Here is a 15,163-nt window from a genome sequence, read left to right on the forward strand (position 1 = left end):
GGACCCATCTGAGGGAGATACATCTGTGGGTCCAATACTTTGAGTATCTTGCAGCATGCCAGACTCCACGTGGGTGTCAGTAGAGGCCTGCGACTCTAAAGTAGAGGGTGTATCAGGGGCTGCAAAAGCGCCCGAGTACCGGAGAAACAGCAACTGGCTTAGGAGAAGCTTCGTCGGTTTTGGACCTCGACTGTCTCTCTCTGTCCTTTTCCTTGCGTTTTTTATGTACTCCAGTAGTCGGACTGCTATCCGACGACATTTCTGGGTAGTTAAATCTGTTTCCAAAATACTTTGAGGCAAAAATATACCAACGCTTAATAGTGTGTTGGTTAAATCTAGCACAAAACCGACAGTCAGGCACATTGTGATCAGGGCCTAGGCAAGGAATACAGTATAAATGGAAATCCTTATGAGGTATTTTGCTTCCCACAAGTAATACAGTGATCAACTTTTTCTGACATCAGAATGGAGCAAGAAAAAAAAAAAGTTTCCCCAACAGGGTACTTGGCTTTAGTGAAGACTTCGGTTCTGAAACTCAAACTCGAATATTTCAGGAGTCGGCCAACCGGCACTTGCGAAATGCTTCTGCTTCGGGCACCGCGTGGCAAGAAAGACTAAATAAAATGGCGTCGGCTGCATGATTTATACCCCTGACAACTTGACATCATGGAAGAGGAGACAGCAACCGACGCAGGACCCAAAACTTTGGAATTCAGGCCGACTGAGGGCAACCTGCCAGCAGATTACCCAAATGTAATGACTGCAACAGTGAAACACAAAAAACATCAGACAAATGACTGCTGCCAAAGCTATGGCTTAAAATTCAATGTCAAGAAATGCATAATAGCACCTTTTGGGAAGTCTGCCACCCCGGGACACTACTTCATCAATAAAATACACCTAAAAGTAGAGACAGTAGTCAGGGATTTGGGGAATTCATGTAGATAGTAACCAACACATGTCTAAGGTAGTACAAAAATCGTACTGTCATTCAACTTTTAAGGTTATGGCTTCTAGGTCCAGGGAAGTCCTTGAGGCATTACACTCCATCTTAATCACAACCATCATTGAGGATAATGTTCCCTTCAGTACGTACCTGACCAGGCACATGCAACACCTGGAATGTCCTCATGGGTTCCTCACAAAAAGAATACAGGGCATAAATACAATGCACCAAGCAGATTGCCTCAAAGCTCTATACCTATACTCTCTTTCCTACAGACACATGAAAGGCAATTTATGTTTGGCGTTCAAGGCATCCATGGATCCAGCCTTGATGGATCTTTTGCATATCTGCAAAGCAAACAGCATTGAACTACTAGATACAAACATTTAAACTTTGCTTGCGATTTAAACAGCACACGAATGTACCACAGAATCCCCATGGTCAGGAACAGGCATTCCCATCCATGTAAAGCAGAGCCTTTTCCTAACCCTATTCAGACATAACTTGGACCAGTGGATGGGAAAAGTACAGTTGTGTACACTTACCATAAAAGTGGATGTTAGAGTGTATTCACTGTTGCAGTCATCACCTGTGGGTTATCCCTGCTGTGGTAGCCCTCGGTCGGCCCGAATACCAGAGTCTATGTTTTTGTGCGCCGGCTGCCATGGCATGTAGTCTGACATCAGCTCGTCAGTGCTATAAAGCAAGGCAAACGAGGTCATTACATCAATTTTTCTTGCACTAACCCATCAGAAGCACAAGGGAAAAGAGAGAAGTGGTCCTGGTGGCTAAAAGCCACCTTGGGACGCTTGTGTCCCCCATGGGGAAGAAGTGAAAAGGGGGATGGATGGAGGGAAGCCAAGACTGCAACAGTGAATACACTCGAACATCTACATTTATGGTAACTGTACACAACTGTACTATGTTCTTCGTGTTTCACTGTTGCAGTCATCACCTGTGGGAGGATTCCCAAAGCTGAGGAAAAAGGTGGAAGGATAGGTTGAGACTTGGGTATGGGTCAGGAGGCCCACAGAATTGCAGAGGCAAACCCTGCCCTAGACTTACAAAAGAGAGGTAGGAATGGATTGAGGTCCAAGGTGGCCGCTTCCAAGATGTCCCTGGTAGGTACTCCTCTGAGGAAGACAGTGGAAGTGGAGTTTGCCCTAGTGCAGTGGGTACGGATAGACTTACAGAGGGGTTTCCCATGTAGTTGGTAGCAAAAATGGATACAGTGTGAAATCCATCTTGAAACGGTTTGTTTGGAGATGGGCTTCCCCTCTGGCCCTAGGGGAATGCTTACAAGAAGCTGGTCTGTTTTTCTGAATGGCTTAGTACAGTCTAGATAGTATCTGAGTTGTCTGTGTACATCTAGTGAGTGTAGGATTCTTTACCCCTTGTTTTGAGGGTTGGGAAAGAAGGTGGGATGGTGTATGGCCTGGTTAAAAGTCACATCAGAAACCACCTTGGACATAAAGGAGTGGTTAGTCCTCAGGAAGACTCTGTCTGCATGGAGAAAATTATGAACGGCTCTACAGCCATGAGAGCTTGAAGTTCCAAGACCCTTCTGACTGAGGTGATAGCAAGGAGGAAGGCATGGATTTTAATACAGGAGAAAGAGGCCACTACTGAGCAACTCTGCTAGGTAATCCAGGATGAGAGGGGATAGAAGGTTGGGAGGTACTGCCCCCTTTTGATTGTTTCCAGGAGCAGAAACATTTCCATTTTCCTGCATATGATTTTCTTGTGGTGGGCCTTCTGCCCTCTGTGATGATGTCCAGGACCTGTTTGCTTAACAGGGACTCCTGGTTAGTTTTTAGTGTATAAGCCATGCTAAAAGTTTGATAGTCTGTTGGTCTGGGTGCAGTACCATCCCCCTCTCCTGGTTCAAGAGGTCTGACATCAGAGGAAGCAGCTTTGAGGGCTGTAAGGTCAGACTGCGTAATAAGGGGAACCCAATGCTGTCTGGGCCAATCTGGAGCAACGAGGATGGCCTTTGGTCTCTCCTTTCTTATTTTGAACAGAAATTTGGGAATAAGGGGCAGAGGAGGGTATGCATGCACAAAGGGGAGCTCCAGGGGAAGGTCAAGGAATCCACATTTCATGCTAGGAGGTGATACTCCCTGGTACAGAATTTGTGCAGCTGGTGGTTGAGGTGCAAGGCAAAGAGGTCCACTTCTGGGGTCCCCCACTCCTGGGTGACTTGCAGAATGATTTCTCTGTGGAGCTGCCATTCGTGGGGGTCCAGTAAGTTTCTGCTTAGGTGGTCTGCCAGTGTGTTGTTGATCCCTGGTAAGTATTGGGCAATTAGGTCTAGCCCCATGGAGGTGGCTGTAAGCCAGAGACTCATGGCTAACCTGCACAGGGGGTAAGATTGGGTGTCCCCCTCCTTGTTGATGTACCACATTACTGTGGTGTTGTCTGTTTTTATAAGGAGGATCCCTGGCCTGAGATGGGGTTGGAAGGAAGTCGGAGCCTTTTGCACTGCCATCATTTCTTTCTGGTTGACGTGCAAGTGAAGTTGCTGGGCATTCCAAAGGCCTTGGGTACACCTGCCTGCTAGGTGAGCACCCCAAGCAAAGTCTGAGACGTCGGTGATGATGGTCTGGTCAGAAGGGTGGAGGATGAAGGGAAGACCCTTGTTGATGGCACAGGCCTCTGCCCACCAAAGAAATTCGGCCCTTATACAAGGGATCAGAGGAAGAGTGGTCTCTAGGGATGGAGAGTACTGACACCAAAGGATCTTTAAGCACCACTGAAGTTTTCTCATGTGAAGCCTGGTGAGAGGAATGAGAAGGATGCAAGGTGCCATGTATCCCAGGGCTTACAGGAACTTCCTCGGAGTGAGGTGACTTCTGGAAGCCAGCTGGGTGAAGTAGAGACGCAGGAAGCTCTGCTATTCTGGGGACAGGAAGGCCATTTGGGTTGCTGTGTCTAGCACAGCCCCCAGGAAAACATTTTTTTCTGGTGGGGTTTTGCTTAGATTTTCTTCTCGTTGATGGTCAACCCTAGGGAAGTTAGGAGTGATTTGACAGAGAAGGTCCTGGAGCAACTTTTCTTTGCACTCTGCCTGAATGAGGCAGTCTTCCACTTAAGGGTAAATCTGTATATGTTTCTCTCTCTCTGCAGAATGCTATAGCCAGGGCCAAGTATTTGGTGAATACTCTGAGAGCAGTAGATAAGCCAAAGGGCAGTGCAGAAAAGTGAAAGTGTTGATAGCCTGTTCTGAAGCACATGAATTTTCTGCACGATTCCCTGATAGGGATGTGGAATTAGGCATCTTTTAGGTGTAGTGTCACAAGCCAGGCATTTTGTGTGAGCATTGGCAGGAGCTGCTGCAAGGTTAGCATTTTGAATTTGGGGACCACCAAGGAGGTGTTCAGTTTGGATAGATCCAGGATGGGGCACCAAGTGCCCTCTTTTCTTGGAACAAGGAATAGTCTGGAGTAAAAACATTTTCTTGTTTGATCTGGAGGGACAGGTTCTACAGCCCCCTGGGATATTAGAGTTTGCACCTGTTTCAATGTCTCTGCCCAATGGTTTGGGGGGAGGTCTGGGTACCCTCATGGAATAGGGAGTACGCTGAAGGAGATTCTGCATCCCCGAGAAATGGATTTTTAAGACCCACTGGTACTTGTTATAGGGACCCATTCGTCCTTGAAGAGGGTGAGCTTTCCTCCTAGTTTTTGATGAGTGAAAGGAGGGCGGGGGGGGGGGGGGTCATTGTGAGTTGCTTGCCATAGAAGCTTAGCTTAGAACTCCCTGCCTTGAGTCAGAAGTGGTCCACTGTTTGCTTCTTTGCTGGCCCTGGGATAGGGGCCTGGATGGCCTGCCCCTGCGGGGCTTACCTTGGCCCTGTCTGCTAAGTGCAGGGAAGGTTCCTGCTAAATCTGGGAGGTCGAACTTGAAAATCTTTTACTGTTTGCATAGATTTTGCTTAGTCTTCCATTTTGTTAAGCACCTCTTCTGCTTTTTCCACCAAACAGGCATTCCTTATCTAGGGTGCATCAGTAAGTTTAGACTTGACATGAACAGGGAAAGGTTGTTCCTTCAGTCATGCATGTCTTCTAATAACATCCTGTCACTGCTGCCCTGCTAGAGGCTTTGAGGGCATCATATCCACATTGTAATGAGTGTTTGGCCACTTGACAAGCAGAGTGCAGTAATTCTGTCAGCTCTTTTGTGTTGGCACAGTCAGGAGAGGTAGCAATCTTCTGTTTTAATTGTTCCAAAGTGTGTTGTTGATATGTTAACATATGGAACTGACAATTGGGTTCTCTAATAGCTAAGGTTGCAGAGGTGTATACTTTCTTACTCCATCTGTCCAAAGCTCTGGAGTCTTTGTCAGAAGGAAAAGGATTCTTGGCAGAACTAGTCTTAGCTCCTTTGGGTCCTGTGTAATGACCTCAGGGTCTGCAGCAGGACTCCTGTACCGGTATTTGTGAGAATCCAGCACTCTGTAGTACCCATCAGGTTTAGTTGGAGCAGAAGGCAGGGCATCCAGGACTAAGCTGGACTCATGGACAACATCATCCACCACTTCCTAAATAGGTGGGATGGCCAGGGGTCTGTGGTGGGGCAGGTCCAGAAAAAGTAGTTTCTTTGACTTTGGGAAGTCTTGACATTCCCACTGAAAATATTCCCTCAGGGAGGTCCTCTGGAAGGGAGGTAGAAGGAATGGATTCCTCTGCGTCTGAATCCTCAAACAGTTAAGGGATGTTGTTCCTCTTCAAAAGCAGAATAATCAGATTCCTCAGACTCAGTCTGTCAATTTCTGGAGAAGGATGCCTTTTCCTTTTTGGAGTGGGGGCCTGAGTACCTCGGATAAGGGAGATGAGATCCTCCGCCATTTTAAGCATTTGAGCTTGGGGTCGGGGAGTAGCAAGATGGTGGCTAGAAGCGGATTTCCTAGGAGTGGCCTGGCTTCTAGGCCTAAGAGAATCCATCCGTCTCTGAGAAGCAGTAGTCGGATGTGAAGAAGTCAGTTTTTGTCTAGAATCAGTAGTGTGCAACACCTCCTCAGAAGCCGGTGCTTGCTTCACGACTCCGGACCCAACCGAGGCAAAGACAGCCAAAGGCCCAGAAGAACAAGTGGATTTCTGCAGCATACCGGACTCAAAGAGTCTCAGCAGAGGCCTGCATAGAAAGCGAGTTGGGCATCAGGGTCTGCAAAATCTCCTCACTGAATTCCAGAGAACTGACGACTTGCTTAGTGGTAGTGTTGTTGGAAAGCTTAGCCTTGTGTGGCCTTTCTCTATCTTTATTTCTACCAATTACTCCCACTACCCAATATACAGTTAAAATTTCTCCGCCTCTACCTACTCCTTCACTATTCTCTTCTACTCTACCACACAAGTACGGAATAACCAAATCTTAACCTGAATACTTGAGTGTATCCTATCCCGAACTGTTAAACTTGAATCTAACTTCGCCTTAAACTGATCTTTGTCAACCTTTATACCTGACATGTAAACTTGAACTAAGCATGAATAATATATTACTTAGCTATATTAAGTCCGTTACTCTCTCTGAATGTGAACACCTCTGTATTACTTGTAATGATTAGCTGATTTTTTACTATGGAGCTTTTCTCCAGGGCCTCTGCTGAAAATGGACAAGCATCCAGTCGGATTTTCCCGATCAACAAATGTAAAATAAAATAAAATAAATGTATCTATGTTTTTTCGGAATGTCGACAGATTGTTGGCTGACTGATGCCATATCGAAATTCAAAGACGGAACACAAAAGTAAATGTCTACAAAAAGAGCTCTATGGCGAATGGTTCTCGCATTAAAGAGGGCACAGAACCAGCAACGAGGGACGTCGTGGTCTGGGCCTAAACAACTGATGCAGTAAGAATGAAAGTCTTGGTGTGGGATCGGCTTTCCACGGCGAGACAAAACTTTTTCGGACATCTGTTAGAGAAAGAAAAAGGGGTCCCCAACGGGGTACTTAGCTTTAGATGTTTTCTTCTGAAATTCAACTTCTGGTAGCGACCGACTGGCAATCGTGCAAACTGCTTCTGCTATGGGCTCCATGGCAAGAAAGACTGATGTAATGATGTTGGTTCCCTTGCTTTATAGCACCAACAAGCTGACGTCAGACTACAAGCGACGGCAGCCGGCGCATAAAAACATTGACTCGAGTATTCGGGACTACCAAGGGCTACCACAGCAGGGATAACACACAGGTGATGACTGCAACAGTGAAATACGAAGAACATCTTCAAGACAAGCATTCCTTATAAAAACAAGTTTCAGGATATGGAAAAACTGCAGACATAATTTTAGACTTACCTTTCAGAAACTGTAAAAGGAGGGAGTGTGTTGAAGGTCATGAATAATTTACTTCACTTCCCAGGTCATAGATTTAAAACAGCCTCAGTTACTGGAGCTGGAGATGGAGTATAACAGGGACCTTGTGAAAATATCCACTAAAGACCATGCATATCCAGAACCATTAATGTATTATTCAGTTCTCTTCAGGAGGGGCATGTGCTATGAACCACGTGGTCACCTGTGAGCCAGGAATGTACATCATTAATATTACTGTGGGAATTGTGGAGAAAAGGTGACCTGTCCAAGCTACAAAGCAAACAGTGAGAGATATAAGGGGAAGGCACTCCATGCTATACACAGGCAGACTAAAGGTGTTCTTATTCTGACAAACTTTACAGAAGATAAATGATGACTTACAGACCATTAAAGTGATTCAGACTCCATCTCAAAAGGGGGTGGGAGTATAACAAAGAATGAAAAAGTGCGGCAATATGTTCCATGACTCTTCAGGTTCAAAATAATGAAAAGGAAATGTTGAGTGAAGAGGTCAGAGAACTGCTAGGAAAGTTCTGCATCATCACGAAGGAAGATCAAGAGAGGTGTAATTGTCTAAATGACACAGACAACAACAAAATCTGTTTTCTGTGGCCACTGGACAATAAACTAAAATGTTACAATTCTGTCTCACTTAAATCTTTTCAAAAACTGTAAATCAGATGGGACCAGGTCAGAAAGAACAAGTACATGAATGAGAGAGAGAAAGGGGGGTGAAGAGAAACTGGTTGCTTAGCCACCCTCTTAAAAGCTACAAGTACAATGCTACTATGAACATTCCAAAGACTTACCATCATCTGGCTGCAGAAAAAGGGAGAATCATTTAACCCAGTGAATGCATATATAGAGTAGCACTGACACAAAAAGTGGTGGCATGATTATGGGAAATAATGTTGGGAACATTTCAGCCACAGCTTGGAAACTGAACAAAAGTAAGTCGGGATCAACAATGTTTAATAGCTATACAAATCAGATTCTTAAAAATGTTACAGGTGGCTGCAACTACCCTGATGGGACGATTCTGAAAATAAATGCTAAAGAGTTAAGTACCATACTACATGAGTACATAGTGTTGGTGGAAACTGAGCACAAGTCATTAAACAGCATATTTAGAAAGCTGAAGTTCAAGCAGTAACAAGACTGTAGATAATGTTACTGGATTCAGAACAGCATTGCTTAATTATCAATTCTAAGCTAAGGGGAAGAAAAAGATGCATACAGCAAACGCAATGAGTCATTCAAATTGGCCACAGCAGTAAAATATCTGCTTGGTAATAAACTGAACAGTAAATGGAAATTCCACAGCCTGCAATTTTAAGTGTTTCAACAGTATACAACAATGATCTGGAGATGCAGATGCTTCAAGAAGGTGCTATGAGAGGTCGGCCAGAACAGAAAACTGCCATGAGGAAGGAACATTTCATTCAAAGGAGAAATTAGTTGCATATTGGACTTTAGGTTTAAATATAGAAAGGCAAATTAGTTACAGAAAGAATTCTGGCATCAACAGATAAAAGGAAAAACGCATCACAAGACATAGCTTATAGTTTTGCCTGTCTATTGACCACCACTCCACCAAAAAGAAGATCAGCTCAAAAGTTCAAACAGTGGGGCTCTCCACTATACAAGGCAAGATCTGGGAAGATTAAGCTTTCATCCAGGAAGGCATAAAGATGTTTAGATCTCCATGCTACATCTTCATCCACATTCCAAGACTGCAGTATGTCCTATTCCCGATAGCTCAATTGTCCAGATTTATTACACCCTCATACTGTACCCATCTACAGCTCAAGGTCAGACCAAAACTGTCCCAGACCTCAGGTTAAACAGCACTGCTCATGAAGCAAAGTTATAGGGCTATTCTGTGTCATAATTCCCTTGCCTGCATGTAAGCATTTGTATCACAGCAGGGTCCTGAAATGTCTTACCCCCTGCACATAAATGCTCCCACTCACACACCAGTGAAGAGTAGTATAATAACAGTTTGGCAGCAGCAAGCTTCCAACAGAGATGTCACTACCTTCTAGCACAGACAAACTTCCATGTGTTGTTACCAGTGGAACAGTAGACCAAAGCCACTGTTCCCTTCAAAGGGCAAGCTGGCATTAGTTATTCATTTCCATTCTTTCCCCATTGGTCATGGGCCAGATGGGGCGGGGTAGTTATAGTTTAGTTCCACTGTACCTCAAAGCAGATACTGATTGATTTGCCAGAGGTACAACAGGTAGCATAAATCATCTTTGGTGCAGAAGGCTGCACGTTCTATTCCCACATCAAATAGATGGTTTACTGACATTGCAATGCAGCATGGGGGTGGGTGCTATACTGCTGTGTGTGTCGTTCTTCGGATAAGATGCTAAACTGTGATCTCATCTTCTCAAGTTGGTGGTAGCTCAGCTGGATGTTAAAGAGTCCATGCACCTATTGAAAAGTTTAGAGGGAAGTTCTCCAATGCCCTGGCGAAATTTCCCCTAGTAGTACAAATACCATCTCAGATCTCCCCTGAAACAGGAGGCAACTAAATCTAGTGGTACTAACCTCATTAATAAAATATTTTATAAAATAAAAAAACTGTTATTTTGGTCAATAAAGTCAGTACAAATAGAGGAACTACACTGTGAACAATGATTATCCAAATATAATTCAAAGACAATTTCTTATTTGGTTCCAGGAAGCCTAAGTATATAATGGGAACACGTTTGTTTCAGTATCAAAACTAAGTGCATTTAATGTGTGTCAGCTATTCAAAGTGTCTTGAGTTTATGGAGTAAAACAGCACAAGTAAAGGTGTGATTAATGCATTAAAAACTAACAAATGAAGGAATTCAAGACATGAGAATATCAGACCCTGCTCAATCATTTTCTCTGCTTCAAGGATATAACAAATCTCCAATACAACTAACTGCTCACCTCTACAGAGCAAAATTTAGCAACTTGTACATTTCACAATCATATTTCGGCTTTTAGGATTTCAATGACTATAAAAACTGCCTATACAGACTTCACTGTACAACAGACAAACCATACAGTACAAAAAATGTGAATCTCAAATTCACTAATCATGTGAGCCCCATCATTCACACTTTGGTACATTCTCCTGAACAGCAGGGTCCATTTCCACTGCTCAGTGGGCATATTTTTCCTGCTAAATTACAATGATTTTAAAAAGAAAAAAAAAACAATTAAATGTATAAATATTAAACTGAGGGACATAAATTATTTGGAACAAACAATTGAAAAGTATTGTGTCCAATATGATTAACATATACTACCTCACCAAGACATGCTGTACAGATATTTATTTAATCTGTTTACAGGTTTAATATGGGGGGGGGGGGGCTTTTGCCAACACCATTCTTTACAACCTTGGACCACAGAGACCAACAATTTATAGCAATCAATCACCCAACATGTCTTTGGGAATGGGGTAATTAAATCAGACATCCAAGTGTAGATGTAAACAAAGAAAAACATGCAAACTTCACTAGGACAGCAAATGGAGGTCAGGGACACACCTTAGGCCCTGGAGCTGCGAGGCAGCAGCAGTAAACACTGCACCACTAGTGAACCAAAGTAATACTGCAAGAGATGACCAGAGTAAATTAACCAACATCAGAATGGTTTACAAGTTGAAAAGTAAATAATGACATCACAAAAAAGTAAGGTTGTGTACAGATTGTTGGGAGGGTACACAACTCTGGAGACCATGCATGAAGACTGCAATGATACAATGCTGTCATTAACGGCCCTTTTTTTGCCATTATTACTAGGGGTCCGGGTATCACACCTAAATAAGTAAATGCATCCAAACAACCTATAGCAGATGTTTATACCACTATAAAAAAATTACTTTTTTTTTTTTTTTTTTTTTTAATACAAAATTTTCAAAGACTTAAAATTGTTTGCATATTTACATCTATTACAATAAACTGAACCAGCAACCTCCAACATCCTGTGAAACAACAAGTACTTGCAGCAAGTTAAACTTAAAAACACTTTTGCATACCTTGTAATTCTGATTCGACTCAAAGTTGGACAGGGGAGTATTACATGCCGTGGAAAATGGCATAACTTTCACTCCCCTATATACCAGTCCCTTATCATACAGCTGCTTAAACACCCACCTGAAAGGCAACAATGACAAATCAGTTAATCAATACTGTAAAAAAGTTCACAAAAGAATAACTTTGTTTTAAGGTTACCAGTTTGCTACGTACCTATCAAGGCCTTTTCATATCAGCAGCAAAGGGAGGGGGGAGCCTTTTTTACCCAGAGACTACCACAAAATTTAAACGTACTATTCCAGGTAAACGAACATCCGATTTTCTAATAAGGGCATGCAATACAAGCCCAATACAAGAAGTCAAAGCATATCCCAGTAGCAAAGTGAACGAGTCAAACCCCTCAAACATACTAACATGCAACACATCCAGCATGATGCCCTTCCTCACTAGGGTCCTAGATTGGCACCACCCTTTCCTTTGTATACTGAAGACCTAAACACAACTACTGCTATCACCCCACTGAGAATCAAAGCCCAATATAATTACTACTGCCTTTCGAATGCTCTTCTTTTTCTACTACACTTCCTTTCCTTCAGTCGTACCTTCTCACCTGCCTCTCATCCGACCTTTTCTATACACATTACATACTGGTATGATATACCAATCCCCTATTCCCAGTTCCTCGTTCATGGACAGTTGCATATTCACTAACAAGGCATGCATAAAATAAACGGCTCATCTTCCCAAGACTTGTCAGTGCACAGCATCAACTCCTTTTTGCCCACTGCCTCTCTCAAACCTTGTATCCTTACTTGCCCTGCCAGTATCTCTACTTTGTTTCTACCTCCACTTTGGCATACCCCATTTCTTATTCCCAAAGACTCGTACTTACAAACCTCAGCATAAAGGAACTTAATGTGCCTTCTCCAGTCCCAATATTAATGCATGTTTCCCTATCTCATTGAGCTGCAGCCTGCCAATATGACCATCTATAATCATCATTTTATCAGTTTGTCAATTGACTGTGTGTATAGAATGGTCCAAGGAATCTTTTCAGCTACAACCTAGACCAACAACAGAAACAGATAAATGACCAACCAGCTTGCACAGCAAGTGGGAAGTAAAATATGTACAAATGTAAAACAATTACAAAAATGTCAAAAATTCAACGTGTATCCTGTACATAAAAATCATGCATAAAGACACACAAAAAAACTCAAAATACAGCATTTACTAGCAGTTCAGATATTTACACCGCAAAAGAAAAAAAAAACAGCACTACATAAAGGGAAGCAAATGAAAAACTACATGCCAGAATCTGAGTGACTGATAAAGTAATTAAAAAGAATGCTTCCCATACATAAACCCAATGCAAGTCCTCCTCTATGTCAACTCCACCAGCACCATTCGTTTATAAGTTGCAGGAAGAAAAAAATACTTTTGTAACGCAGCTTCTTGCACTAATGTGCACAGAAAAGAATCAGGCAAACCAACAAATAACACTGCAAAAATACAAGTCCCCAACCTATATCCTGCAACAAAATAACAGAGACTAGATAAGGAATTTAACAGCAGCATCGCAGTGTTACTCAACCTCTGAATTCTTTGCTTCCAGGCTTACTAAAATACAGGTGCGTTCATAACACCACTTCTACCATCATTAATAATCATAAGGTAACACCAACACAACCTTCTACTGTCATTAAAAATCGTAAGGTCCGCTGCTCTAATGCAAAGTTTCATTCACAACCTACAAAGTCACTGCATTTACAACCCATGTATAGTACTACATATAGCTTACATGTCCAAATGTCACTTTTCTAAGGGCACTCAAGGAACAGTCAACCTACACCAAAATTGAGCCTTCCCTCCCTCACACCCCACGCCATACATAACTAGTCATCTGATGCACAGAATGCTAGAATATAGCCTTCCAATCCATTCTTCTTCCCTTTCCAAGGTTTTTAAGCACCTCCAGTCAGTTATTCATATAAACCTAAACGGCCTTTCTTTTTTTAGCATAGCCACTCAATTATGCCTGTAAATCTAACCTTTTCTCATTCCCTTCATCATAGATTAAATTAAACCAAATTGCTATGTTCATCAGTGCCTCCTCCCCTCAAACTCCCTTCTCAAATCCACCTCTTCAGACTTTTCAACTCCCTACATTCCTTTGTCTTTTTATTTCTCCAATTCCTGAACCTCTTCCTCCCAATATTCCCCTCCCCAGATACCACTTCCCTGTCACCTTCCCAACTGCACACTTCTTCCATTTGCCACACTTCAGTTTTTCTTGCACAGCTTCCCACAACTGATCTGCTGCCAATACTATTCTATATTCTCACCAATACAGTGAACAGAACTGTTCACTGGCTGATCCAGCCACTGGAAGGAGGTCAGAGCCTATTACAAGGAGACTCCTGCTACACAAAGCAGTTTGGGAGCTTCTGTGATCACCTAACAGCAGTAAAACTGAAATGCATTCAGTTTTCACACTGGTTAAAACCTACTCACATCCCGCAGCTGCTACAGTATTAAAAAGTGAAGATGGGACTTCGAAGATGGCTGCACATTCAGTTAACAGATTAATTCTAGCTCTCCCAGTGTGAAAACAGAAATGTAGCAGAGAACGCCAGTGGACCTAAATTACTGAATAAATTTCAGTAACCAGCTAGCAAGTGCGCTGCCTGGATGCCAGTTAAAAAAAAAAAGAGGAGGACTTGGAAGTAAAATCAGCTACAAAGTGACAAAAACACTTACTGGGAAAATTACTACAGCTGTTCAGCACAAAGCAGTTCAACCTCCTGACATGACTTCCAGGAACTTAGAGGAAAAGTACAAGGCAACTGCACTCAGACCTGATTAAAATAAACTAAACACTGATGGAGTTTATCACTTCAAACAGTAAAATGCAGGAAAAACTGGAAGAAACTTTAAACAGATGTTTAGATAAGGTGATAAAACTGCAAAACTCAAGAGGTCGAAATGAAGAAAAGGTTGGCTGAATAGGAGACTCCACAAGAAATCAGGTTTAAAAAAAAATAACAGAATTAGAGGACAGCACATACAGGGAAAACCTCAGGATTTTCTGCTGTACCAGAGAAGCTGGAAGAAACCTACCTGTATTCATTTTACAAAATCACAAACAAGTCATAAATAAGCAACTGGACTAGTATTGCACAACAGGAAATGTTAACTGAAAGAGTGCATTGTGCATATGCTCCAGACCTGACCACGAGAAAACAATCTAGACCTTTAACAGTAAACATGCAACCCTACTACAGAAAGAGATGATTTGGACAAAACTGTGGCAGAAGGACAAAGTACAAAAAGTGGGCGACAGCAGAGTGTTTGCGGAGAATGACTACACATTGTACACCAGGCAGAAAAGGAGTAAATTTATTCCATTATTCACGGAATGTCAAGAAGCAGGTGTTACATTGAAACTGCTGTACCCAGACATCTCAAAAATACATTACCTGGAGGGGCAAAATCATTTTTTGAAGTACATGCCAAGGAGAAATACAAAAGTTTGTCCAACAAAAAGTGAGCTGTGAAACAGAAAGCGATTCTGTTTGTTGTTCTGGTAATAACGACCACAGAGAGACTGTGCCAGTGAAACGTTTTCCAATGTTTCTACGGAAAATGCTGGAGAGAAAGAAAAAAAACCCCACAAAAGTCAACTAGAAAAATCGAGAGCATGTTGGAAATGAAGCAGGATTTTGGAGAAAGAGATGAATAGGGATAAAACAAGTAAGTTAGAAACTGACAAATGTGGGATTACAAAGCAATAAATTATATTTCTGAAATGAGGCAGAACAAACAAATCTGGAAATATTTGACTTTTTGGACTTTGTTAAACTTGTAGGATACTATAAAGCAT

General features: G+C 42.4%; 1 protein-coding gene across 2 annotated transcripts in view; it reads right to left on the reverse strand.

Annotated features, from left to right (window-relative positions):
• IARS1 (isoleucyl-tRNA synthetase 1) overlaps positions 1-15,163 on the reverse strand; it is a 1,809,950-nt gene that overhangs the window by 1,610,563 nt on the left and 184,224 nt on the right. For both annotated transcript variants that reach the window (XM_044077404.1, XM_044077403.1), the window contains one exon: positions 11,283-11,400. In XM_044077404.1, the coding sequence (XP_043933339.1) occupies positions 11,283-11,400 (118 nt within the window). The remainder of the gene's footprint in view (positions 1-11,282; positions 11,401-15,163) is intronic.

The sequence above is a fragment of the Protopterus annectens genome, chromosome 7.part0, assembly GCF_019279795.1.
Source record: "Protopterus annectens isolate FY-2018-M chromosome 7.part0, PAN1.0, whole genome shotgun sequence".
Lineage (NCBI taxonomy): Eukaryota > Metazoa > Chordata > Ceratodontiformes > Protopteridae > Protopterus > Protopterus annectens.